This window comes from Leucoraja erinacea, chromosome 30 (assembly GCF_028641065.1).
Source record: "Leucoraja erinacea ecotype New England chromosome 30, Leri_hhj_1, whole genome shotgun sequence".
Lineage (NCBI taxonomy): Eukaryota > Metazoa > Chordata > Chondrichthyes > Rajiformes > Rajidae > Leucoraja > Leucoraja erinaceus.
Genome location: NC_073406.1, coordinates 6,928,464 through 6,940,643, shown reverse-complemented (window position 1 = coordinate 6,940,643; position 12,180 = coordinate 6,928,464). Strand labels below are relative to the sequence as shown.

Here is a 12,180-nt window from a genome sequence, read left to right as displayed (position 1 = left end):
GAGTAACACCTCAGCACGGAACAGACTCCATCTGGTCTTGGTTCGAAGCCTTATAACTTGCTCTCAGAATATCACTTCCCAAAAGCCTATCACTAAACTAAATAGAGATATTAGGAAAAGTGAAAAAATAATATGGTGCAAAGTGGTTGCTGTGGGTTTAGATTAGAGACACAGCATGGAAATATGCCTGTTGGCCCATTGAGTCTGCGCTGAACATTGATCACTCCTTCACACTAATTCTATTTCTCAACCACTCCCTACACATTAGGGACAATTATATTTACAGTGGCCAATTTACCTACAAATACACACGTTTTTGGGATGTGGGAGGAAACTGGAGCACCTAGAGGAATCCCACATGGTCACAGGGAGAATGAGCAAACTCCACACAGTCAGCACCCAAGGTCAAGATTAAACCCGGGCATGTGGCGTCTGTGCCAGTGTGCCGCTCAGGGTTAGACAATGAGGGGGACAGAGGCATCGGAGTTGTGGGGACCCAGGAACAGGCTCCAGCCGTGAAGCACGTCACAGGCAGGAGAAGCAAGAACTGGAGGACAGAGGTTCCACCAGGTCATTAATTTATTGCTTGGGATCGGAGTCCTCCCTCACCCCGGCCAATGCCAGCCTCCATGGTCCACCCCCAGTATCCCTTCTGAGAGTGGCAGTGAGCCATCATCTCATAGCCTGCAGTCCTTCCAGTGAAGGTGGGGCTGAGCCTTCCAGGGTTTAGACCCGCTAACTAAGAGGGGTTGGTGATAGACCACCTAACAGTCGGGCTGGAGGTGAGCATAGAGACCTCTCCAAAAATGTTTACTGACCATAACAGCAAGTAGTATGTGTGGGGTAACGATCTTTGCACTGAGGGTGGTGAGTCGCTGAAACGCACTGCTGGGGGCTGTCGGTACATGATAATGGCATTTAAGAGAATTTTTGATTGCCGCGTGGATGGAGGGGTATGGATAGTGTGCAGGGAGATAAGAGGTGGGCTGGGTATCATAGATGGACACAAAATGCTGGAGTAACTCAGCGGGTCAGGCGGCATCTCTGGAGAAAAGGAATAGGTGATGTTACAGGTCGGAACCCTTCTTCTTGATGTCATGTTCAGCACAGACATTGTGGGCCGAAGGGCCTGTTTGTTCAATGTTCAGATACCTCTGCAAAGACCAGCCCAGCACCTACTGATTAGTGATGGAACAATCAACAGTGTGAAACTCCACTGGCCCCACGTACCAGCTGAACCATCCTCACTTCCTCCTCCTCCTGGAGGAGACGCGCCAATGCTTCGTCCCTCTCCAGTTGTTCCTCATTTGTGCTGCAGGTATCGCCGATACTCAGCTCCGACACCTTCCTGTCCAGGGAGTCCACCTCCTGCCCACGCCACTGCCTCTTCCCTGTTTAAGGCAATTAGCAAAAAGGCAATTTACAATCTGATTGATTGATTGATACTCAAGAGAGTCGAGTCAATTTAATTGTCATTTGGACCCCTGGAGGTCCAAACGAAATGCCGTTTCTGCAGCCATACATTACACACAAATAGACCCCAGACACAACATAATTACATTTAACATAAACATCCATCACATGGCTGTGATGGAAGGCCAAATAAACTGTGACATGTCACAGTAAAATTATTTGTTTGGCATACATTACACAAGTATGCAAGAGTAGCATTGTAGAGCAGCGACATTTGTCCCAGTGTTGTTTGTAGTCCCCCCCCCCCCCTCACTTTTCGGCCCCCCCCCCCCCCCCCCCATGCCGGGTCCCTCTTCATTCTCTTCGCACAAACATATGGCTGGTGTCAGTGTGGTGGGACCAAGTCATGGGGCGTCAAACTAACCTAACCACAGCCAAGGTCCCTCCTGGTTATGGGGGTGTCACCAATCACTTGCCAGGCTTTGTCTCCTCCCCTCCCCCCACCCCCCACCTCTTGTCCCCCTTTCTCCCCCGAATATAATCAGTCTGGAGATGGGTCCCATCTCAAAACGTTGCCTATTTATGTTCTCCATAAGTGATGCTGCCTGACCCGCTGAGTTACTCCAGCAGCGTTTTTGACATTATTAGTTTTTCAGTTCCTTTGGCTGTAATATTTCGCTCACTATTGCTGAAAACACCAGATCACAGGCTGCTGCGGAGATTGTGAAAGGCGCTATACAAATGCAGGATGCCGGCGCAGTTTACCCTTCTGCCGGTGTGCCTCCTCTCTGGCCCCGTACACCTCAGCCTCTGGTGTGAGTCCTCTCTGGTTCCTCAGCTCCTCCTCTTCCTGCAACCTCCTGGCCACTTCCTACAAGACCAGCATACAGGACAAGTTAGCCACAGCCCCGTCCCACCACACTCTGCATAAAAATACCCATTCCGGCTCCCACGCGCATGTGCTGGGATGAGCGATAGTCACAAACATGAAAACAAGAGATGAAACAAGGGGTCAGGCCCAGACTGGCCTGAGGAAATACAAGACAGATCGCAGGCCAGCTGACCACTCGGTGTGGACAGGAGGGAAGGGGCTGATGGAGCGCACTCCTCTTATCCAAGGTTCAGAGACCAGAACCTGGCACCTGGATCCCAGAGAGAGTCAACACCTTCAGGAGAGAAGACTGGTCTTCAGGGAGAGTCAGCATCTTCATCAATACTTCAATTAGGACGGGGAAAATAGAATAGAAACAGAAAATGCTGGATCTGCTCCGCAGTTGATATTTTTTATTTTGGATTTCCAACCTCTGCAGTTTTTTGTTTCCATTTACGAGGCAGGTTTGAGGACTGGATTGAAACATAGAACGGTCCAGCACAGGAACAAGCCCTTCGGTCCGCAATGTCCATACAAAACATGATCCCAAGTTAAACCCGTCTCCTCTACCTCCACATGATCCATATCCCTCTATATCTATATTCCGATCCAAAAGCCTCTTAAATACCACTATCATATCTGCCTCCACCACTACCCCTGGCAGCACGTTCCAGGCACCCCCCATTCTCAGTGCAAAGAACACCTTCCCCGCACATATCCTTTAAACTTTGCCCCTCTCACCTTACAGCTGTACGTTCTAACAGTCTGACGGTCTACCCAACCTCAGCCTTTCATCATTTTATATCAGATTCAGATTCAAGGATTATTGACTGATTATTAAGGATCAACTGCAGGATTATCAACATGTGGAATGGAGTCACACAGACAGCTTATTGTGTTGCAGTTAGATTTGAGAGGCTGGAAGGAAAGTGGTGGACTAGGGTCTGGAGTAGACCAAGCTTGGAGCGGGTGGGGGATGTCAGCAGGTGTTGGCAGGAAATGAAACACTGACCAGTTGTTCACCAGAAGGTACAGCTCTGAGGTAGCACCGTGTCAACACAAAAAAAAAACAAATGCCAGAGACTGGACCAATTACTCATCCCGTATGATCAGAGAATTTAGAAGGATGAGAGGATACCTTATAGAAACATAAAATTCTTAAAGGATTGGATAGGCTAGATGCAATAAAAATGTTCCCGTTGTTGGGGGAGTCCAGAACCAGGGGTCACAGTTTAAGAATAAGGGGAATGCCAATTAGGACTGAGAAGAGGAAATACTTCTTCACCCAGAGAGCTGTGAATCTGTGGATTTCCCTGCCACAGAAGGCAGTGGAAGCCAATTCACTGGATTCACTTTTCAAGAGAGAGTTGGATTTAGATCTTAGGGCTAAAGGAATCAAGGGATATGGGGAAAAAGCAGGAATGGGGTACTGATTTTAGATAATCAGCCATGATCATATTAGAAATAAAAAACTTGAAAATAGGTGCAAGAGGAGGCCATTCGGCCCTTTGAGCTAACACCGCCATTCATTGTGATCATGGCTGATATTGAATGGCGATGCTGGCTCGAAGGGCCGAATGGCTTTTTACTTCTCCTATTTTTCTATGTTTTCTAACAAGTAAACCAACCTGGGAGCTCAAATCCACTAGTGAAGAATGTCCAAATTAATCAGGGTGATTTGCAAAAAAATAAATAGTGTTTTTAAATTAAGATTCAGTCACAGCGTTCAACAGGAAATTAAATAAATACTTGAGGAGCAGAGGTTTGCAAGGCTACAGGAGTGGGTGGAGGAGGAGGATTAACTAGCTGGTCCTTTCATTAACCTGGCACAGATGGGGCACAGGGAGAGGCCGGACCTACCACAGTTCCAAGCTCTGGATACGAATGAAAACATGAAAAACACAATCCCAACAGAAGTTTGGGGGAAATTAGGCCATCTTTAGGAAAAGAAAGCTTCAGATGTGTCTATCGCTTCTCGCCTCTGGGAGTGACGAGCAATCTCTTACCTGATGAAACAGCCCAGCACATCACAAGGCATCAGTCAACTACTGCAAACAATTGCCTGGCTGTGACTGGGAGCAACATACAGCAAGGATACAGGCCCTTTGGCCCACCACGTCCACACCAACCACCCATCAACCATTGTGTTATCCCACTTTCTCATTCACTCCATACACACTGGGGATCATTTTACAGAGGCCAAACTAACCTACAAATCTGCAGGTGTTTGGGATGTGGGAGGAAACTGGACAGCACCCGAGGTCAAGATCGAGCCTGGGTCTGTGGCGCTGTGAGGCAGCAGCTCTACCAGCGGTGCCACTATTTGGAAGTTCCCCCGCTGAAAGTTATGCTTTCTGTATTTTAGTTTGCAGCTGTTCTATAATTGGAAACACATTCCACCAGCCTAGAGTTAAAGGCCAACAGATTCTACCCAGCAGTGGGAGTGAAGGCCGTGCTACCCAGCCATTACACATCTTAAATCACACTAAACATCTTTATTGGGCTGTTTCGTAATGGGACAGACCAATTTCTTTCTACATTTCCTCTGGCAATTATGCTCCGCGATTAAAATCATTCCACAGGAACAACCCGAGCCCTGTTGTAAATAGTTGCTTACTATGTGGAGCAAACCAGTAGCACTGGTGACTGAATGGTGTCGAGGGCATCAATGAAGCACCAGCACAGTGGGCGCAGTGGTAGAGTTGCTGCCTCACAGCGCCAGAGACCCAGGTTCCATTCTTACTCTGGATGCTGTCTGTACGAGGTTTGTACATTCTCCCTGTGACTGTGAGGGGTTTCTCCGGGTGCTCTGGTTTCTTCCCACACGCCAAAGACCTGCAGCTTTGTAGGTTAATTGGCTTCGATAAAATTGTAAATTTTCCCTAGTGTGTAGAATACTGCTAGGGTGCGGGGTGATCGCTGGTCAGTGCGGACTCGGTGGGCTGAAGAGCTTGTTTCCACACTGTACCTCTAAAATAAAGTAAAGACCTGCAGGCAGGGAGAGGGGAGGGTTTACCCAGCATCTGGGGAGTGGGAATGAGGAGGGGTTATGTTGCTGCCAGTCAGAATGCCATTGTTCTGCTTATGGTACAGATGACAATTAAAGAGTCTTGACTCCAAACTCTAATGAAGAGGCAGCGACTTTGATGGGTGAAGGAGGGACAGATGAACCCTAGGGGTGGGGGTGTCAAAATGTTCTAGAGATGGGGAGAAAATGAAGACAGAAATCCAGAGTGAAATACGGACAGCTGAATGTGACGCTGGGATTGGCAGTGAGTGACTGACATGCTTGAACTGAACGCAGAAAGATCAATTTGAAGATGAGTCTCGACCCGAAACGTCATCTATTCCTAATCTCCAGAGATGAGCTAATCTCCTGACCCGCTTAGTTACCCCAGCATTTTGTGTCTATCTTTGATTTAAACCAGCATCCGCAGTTCTTTCCTACACAAGACAATTTGCTCAGCGGCTGCACCCATTCTCGTCAATGACGCATTGCACAGCGGCACGGAGACATTCACGGATGGAGCCTGGGGTTTAATGGGTTGCCGCTGTGGGGACAGGAGTCATATATCTATCCTGCCTCCCTCACACAGCTGAGTCCCATCAATCACTCGCCCATGTAACCTGACACACGGCATCAACATGGAGAGAAAAATGAACCCTTCCTCTTACTTAAACATAGTTACAGCACAAAATGCACAGCACAAAATATATCTGAATCTGAATCTGAAATGTACCAGTTCAGAGAGACACTGTGTGAATGCACAGAGGGACAGACGTACAGCAAGTGACTGGGAAGCTTAATGTTGGATTTAGAGACGTAGATAGGGTAGAGAGGCAGAACCTTTTTTCTCAGGATAGTAATATCAAACACTAGAGGGGATAGTTTTAAGGTAAAAGGGGCAAAGTTTAAAGGAGATGTGTGGAGAAAGTTTTTATACATAGAGGGTGGTGAGTACCTGAAATACGCTGCAAATGGGGGTTTAGTTTAGAGATACATCGTGGAAACAAGCCCTGCGACCCGCCAAGTCTACGCCAACCAGCAATCACCCCTTACACTAGCACTATCCTTCACACTAGGGACAACTTAAAATGTTACCAAAGCCAATTAACCTACAAACCTGTACATCTTTGGAGAGTGGGAGGAAATCGGAGCACCCGGAGGAAACCTATGCGGTCACAGCGAGAATGTGCAAACTCCATACAGACAGTGCCTGTAGTCGGGATCGAGCCCGGGAAGGCAGCATCTCCACCGCTGTGCCACTGTGCAGGCAGATATAATAGTGGCGTTTAAGAGACATTTGGATATGCAGGGAATGGAGGTATATGAATCAGGTGCAGGTAGGTCTTGGCATCATGTTCAGCACAGCCAATGTGTGCCAAAGGTTCTTGTTCTTGTGATATACCATGTTCTGAGTGCCACCCCCACCCTTACACACACCAATGCTCCAGATAACCTCTCCGCTCTGTCCCCGGGAGAGACTCCCTGATATTTAAGCACCTTGTCACGGCCCCAGCCTGGCTTGTCCCCCGATTTCCCCAGGTTACCGGAGCTGGAACCTGCAGCAGCCTAGTCAGCAAGCAGCAAGCTGTGAATGGCAGGAGAGGGCGTGTTGGGAGCCAGCCAGGGACAGCTTAATGGGAAGCACGCCGGCCATTAAACTTTAAAGGGAATTAGAAGCAGCCTGCGGCAGCGATGCTGGGATTAATCAGGCTCTCGGGCCGGGAACGCAGACAGGAGGAAGCTGCTTGGAGAGGTTTAGATGAAAGGCACCTCTGGTGAGAACAAGTGTGTCTGTGTGGTGATAAGGCAGCCCAGAGAGAGGGCTGGTTACACAAAAAAGCTGGAGAAACTCAGCGGGTGCAGCAGCATCTATGGAGCGAAGGAAATAGGCAACGTTGGAAATAGGCATCGTTTCGGGCCGAAACGTTGCCTATTTCCTTCGCTCCATAGATGCTGCTGCACCCGCTGAGTTTCTCCAGCTTTTTTGTGTAACCTTCGATTCTCCAGCATCTGCAGTTCCCTCTTAAACAGAGAGAGGGCTGCATGGATACACCGCTGCACAGCCACAAACCCCCAGTAGGTGGAGCAGTCACTGCAGGTGCCAGAAACTGGAGCAAAACACAAAGTGCTGGAGGAACTCAGTGGGTCGAGCAGCAGCTGTGGAGGGAATGAACAAGCGACGTAGACTTCTTCAGACTGATGGAGTAGGGGCGACAAAGCTGGAAAAGAGAGGTGGGGCCAGGACAATCGCGAGAGATAGGTGGAAACAGGTGAGGAGGGTTGACTGACAGATGGGGGTCACCTCACCTGTATCCACCTATCGCTCGTCAAGCTTTGTTCCACCCCCACCTCTCTTTTCCAGCTTTCCTGCCCCCTACTCCATCAGTCTGAAGAAGGATCCTGACCCAAAACATTGTTGTATATTCCCTCCATGGATGCTGCCTGACCTGCTGAGTTCCTCCAGCACTTTGTGTGTTGCTTAAGCAGTTACTGTGTAGGGAACCATGATGAGTGGCAAACACCATGTTGATAACTCCTTTCCCGGTCAACTTTAGAGATACAGCGCAGAAACAGGCCCTTCAGCCCACGATCCCTGCACACTAACACTATCCTACACACTAAGGACAATTTACAATTATACCAAGCCAATCAACTTACAACCTGTACGTCTTTGGAGTGTGGGAGGAAAGTGGGGTTCTCAAAAAATACCCACGCAGGTCACGGGGAGAACGTACAAACTTCGTACAGACAGCACCTGTAGTCAGGATCGAACCTGGGTCACTGGTGCTGTAAGGCAGCAACTCTACCGATGTGTCACCGTGCTGTCCTTGTTGGATGGTGTGGGGTTGGACTAACGATGAGGTTAAGGTGTTTGCCATATTTTATCATCTACATTCTGACCTTTGAAAAAATGACCAGATTTTAGCCGGGACTTTGCCAAAACTTTGCCCCTGCCTTAGTTTGTTCGGCAGTGATGGTGATGGGAATGCAGCAGGTTGGGTGAGATGCAGTAGGGGAAACAAAAATGAACCCTGACCACCCCCCCCCCCAGAAGATTCCAACTACAGAGTAACATTTACTCCTCTTTAGAATGGAGACGAGGAAACACTTTTTCTCACAGAGAGTGGTGAGCCTGTGGAATTCTCTGCCTCAGAGGGCGGTGGAGGCAGGTTCTCTGGATGCTTTCAAGAGAGAGCTAGATAGGGCTCTTAAAAATAGCGGAGTCAGGGGATATGGGGGAGAAGGCAGGAACGGGGTACTGATTGGGGATGATCAGCCATGATCATATTGAATGGCGGTGCTGGCTCAAAGGGCCGAATGGCCTACTCCTGCACCTGTTGTCTATTGTCTATTGTCCTCCCTGAGGCTGAGGTTCCCCATCGCTCTACATCCCTGGTTGCTGTTGGGAATGCTCGTTGCAATACAACACTGCCAAGAGGAGCTGCAAATTAAATTACCGACTTCCTGGCATGGGAGAGGCTCTGCCCAGTCTCAGGGGAGAACATGTTTATACCCATGCCCAATGGGAATGCTGCGTTAGAGGTTGTGTTGGGGAAGAGATTCCTGTTCGTCGGGAGACCAGAACCAGGGTCACTCCCTGGGGAAAGAGACCTCCCTCAGCATCTACCATTTAAAGACACATTTCGAGGCAAGTTTCGGGGAATGATTTAAAGCAAGCTGCAGAAATGAAGGCCGGAAAATTAGAAGGTTGAGAGGAAGGTTGCGAGGCTGGGTGGTTGATGTGGTCACTGACAGGCACTGGACATTCATGGTCCCTTCTCCACTCACACAGCACCATGTATGTCCAATCTCTCCCTGTAATTAACCCCCTCCAATCCAGGCTTCATTCTGGTAAACCTCCTTTGCACCCTTTCCAAAGCCTCCACATCCTCTAATGGGGTTGCCCAGAACTGCACGCAATAGCCCAAATGTGGCCTAAGCAAAGTCTTACATAGCTGCATCATGTCTTCCTGACTCTTATACTCGATGGCCTAACCTATGAACGTCAACACACCATATGCCTTCTTCACCACAATAGTTACAGGTTGAAGTTCAGTGTTTGGAGATCAGTGGATCTGCAAGTGCTCTCTCTCTCTCCCCGATGTCCTGCACCAGACTGAACATTGGCGGCACGGAGATGCTCCTACCTTGTCCTGGGGCCTCGCGCTGCTGACGCTCCACAACTCGCTTCTGGATCTCCTCCTGAACAACTCTGGCGTACTGCGAGTCCAGCTGTCCTCACTGAAGACATAAACCGCGGTGAGTTCTAGAGAGGAAGAGACATCTTTCTTCATAAGCAGTCCTGGAATCAGTCTGGTGAACATTCTCTGCACTCCCTCTATGGCAATAATGTCCTTCCTCAGATTTGGAGACCAAAACTGCACGCAATACTCCAGGTGTGGTCTCACCAAGACCCTGTACAACTGCAGTAGAACCTCCCTGCTCCTATACTCAAATCCTCTTGCTATGAAAGCTAACATACCATTCGGCAGAGGGGAGGCATGCCTACACACTGATGGTACCATGACACCCAGGTCTTCTATCCCAATCGGGGGACCTCTCCCCGATGTCCTGCAAAGGTGCATGACGGAGGGGCTCCTTTTATAGGTTAGTCCACAACTAAAATTGGAGAATCCTCAATGGCGTTCATACTCCAGCTTTGAAGATGAGTATGAAGGAAGAGACATGGGTGCTTCGTTTGGACCTCAAGGGGGTCCAGAGGGGAATGACAAATAAATTGAATTGAATTGAATTGAATTGAATTGAATTCATACTGAAGACGGACATAAAAAACTCAGCGGGTCAGGCGGCATCTTTGGAGAAAAAGGATGGGTGACGTTTCTGGCCGAGACCCTTCTTCAAACCGCTGTGTAAATTTAGGTATTATCTTTGTGGGTAAATGATGTATAAACCAGCATCTTCAGATCCTTTCTACACACAATGTTCATACTGTTGTGTTGTAAGTTACCCAAGTGGAATATGAGGTGCTATTCTTCCACTTTGTGTGTAGCCTCACTCTGGCAATGGTGGAGGCCCAGGACAGGAAGGTCATTACAGGATAGTGATTAACAACCGAGGGATCCAATAAGCTTTAGCAGATGAAATGGCCACTCCAGCACTATATGTCCATTGATCTATGTTGGGAACCAAGCCCAGGTGAGTCAGTGGGAAGTGGTTGAGCAAAGGGAATGCCCTGGTCCAATATTGACCATCGCATCGAGTATTGGGCAGAATTAGATCGACCACTTCAGCGAGCTATCGACGCAGAGTCCCCGGTCTTCCCCAACGCCGCCCACTGCCACCCTGAGTCGCCCGCAAAGCCAACCCGTACCCACGCCCCCCCCCTCCAACCCATGAGCGAGCCGCTCACATCTGCTGCTGCTCCTCCCGGCTGTAGTGCTGGGCCTCCATCTCTTCCTCATCCTGCAGCCTCTTGGCCACTCGCACGTCCCGCCGCACCAGCTTGCTCTTCTCGATGTTCGAGGCGTAGTGCTGTTCAACTGCGGGCACCAAGACAGGGACAACACTCTCACCGACCGCCACCTCGGTCAAACCGGACGCGCGCAGGCCCAGGGGGAGGTCCAGACCTTCCACCAAACTCTGCTACCTCCAAACCTCCACCCTCGCCCTTTTACATTTCCCCCACACCTCGCCCTCCCACGTTCCCCAGGGTGATACAGAGCCCACCAGCCCCCAGGGATACATGTCCCCACCCACCCTCCATCCAGGAACCTTCACTGTAGCTTTTTCCCCACTCCTGGACTTCATAAGCTCACATGTTGTAGGGGCAGAATCGGGCCATTCGGCCCATCAAGTGTACTCACGCCATTCACTCGTAGCTGATCTATCTTTCCCTCTCAATCCCATTCTCCAGCCTTCTCCTTACTAATCAAACTTGAATGCTCTCAAGGGTCGTGAGTGTTTACTAACCATGGAACAATGCCATTCTTACTGGCTGCAGCTCGACAGGCCCATAGGCGAATAATAAATATGCTATAATTTTGTTTTATATGTTATAAACAAAAATAAACATGTTATAATTAAAAATTAACTAATAACACCATAATAGTGCAAAAAATAAAGTCCTTTTGCAACCATTGATACATGTCTCAGTTGCTGGGGTCAATGTTGTTTAGTGTTCAAGAGCCTGTAGGCTGCTGACCAGTTCAGAGGTCATCGTTGATTAACACAAAACCCTTTGAGAGCAGCGGCTGGAAAGCAGATTGTAGGCATTGAAGACAAGCTGCTCTCTGATCCCAAAGCGCATTCCCCGAAGCCGCTGCCACTTACTCTCTTGCTCCTGGAGATTGTGCGCCAGGGCGCTGTCCTCCAAGACTGCAAAGCCGCGGCACACTGCAACAGAGGAGAGAGGAAAACATTCCGGTCACTCCCTCCGTCTCCCGGTCAACGTGCCCGCCAGTCTCACGCACCAGAACCAACCACTTGGTCAAGACCTGTTTCCCAGAACACTGCAGCGCTCCGCGTTGCGATACTGTCCTGGGCTTTAGGCAGAATAAATGTCACCTTTAAAAAATAGTTTTGTAACAAGCTGGAAAGAGTGCGGAGAAGATTTACAAGGATGTTGCTGGGACTTGAGCACCTGAGCCATATGGTTGAGCAGGCTAGGACTCTATTCCTTGCAGCGCAGGAGGATGAGGGAGTGCGAGGGTGATCTTATAGAGGTGCGAAAAATCATGAATCGAGAACCAGAGGTCATAGATTTGAGGTGACTGGGGGGCGGGAGATTTAATAGTGGGTAACTTTTTCACACAAAGGGTGTATGGAACGAGCTGCCAGAGGAGGTAGTTGAGGCAGGTACGATCGCAAAGTTTAAGAAACATTTAGCCAGGACAGGTTTAGAGGGATGTGGGCCAAACGCAGGCAGATG

The 12,180-nt window shown here is 49.1% G+C and overlaps 1 protein-coding gene across 1 annotated transcript in view; it reads right to left on the bottom strand.

Moving 5' to 3' along the window:
• Positions 1-12,180, bottom strand: part of LOC129711586 (coiled-coil domain-containing protein 50-like) — a 32,972-nt gene that overhangs the window by 5,893 nt on the left and 14,899 nt on the right. The window contains 7 exon segments of the mRNA XM_055659307.1: positions 1,231-1,391; positions 2,179-2,284; positions 9,440-9,448; positions 9,450-9,524; positions 9,728-9,734; positions 10,663-10,792; positions 11,583-11,645. Coding sequence (XP_055515282.1) covers positions 1,231-1,391; positions 2,179-2,284; positions 9,440-9,448; positions 9,450-9,524; positions 9,728-9,734; positions 10,663-10,792; positions 11,583-11,645 — 551 coding nt within the window.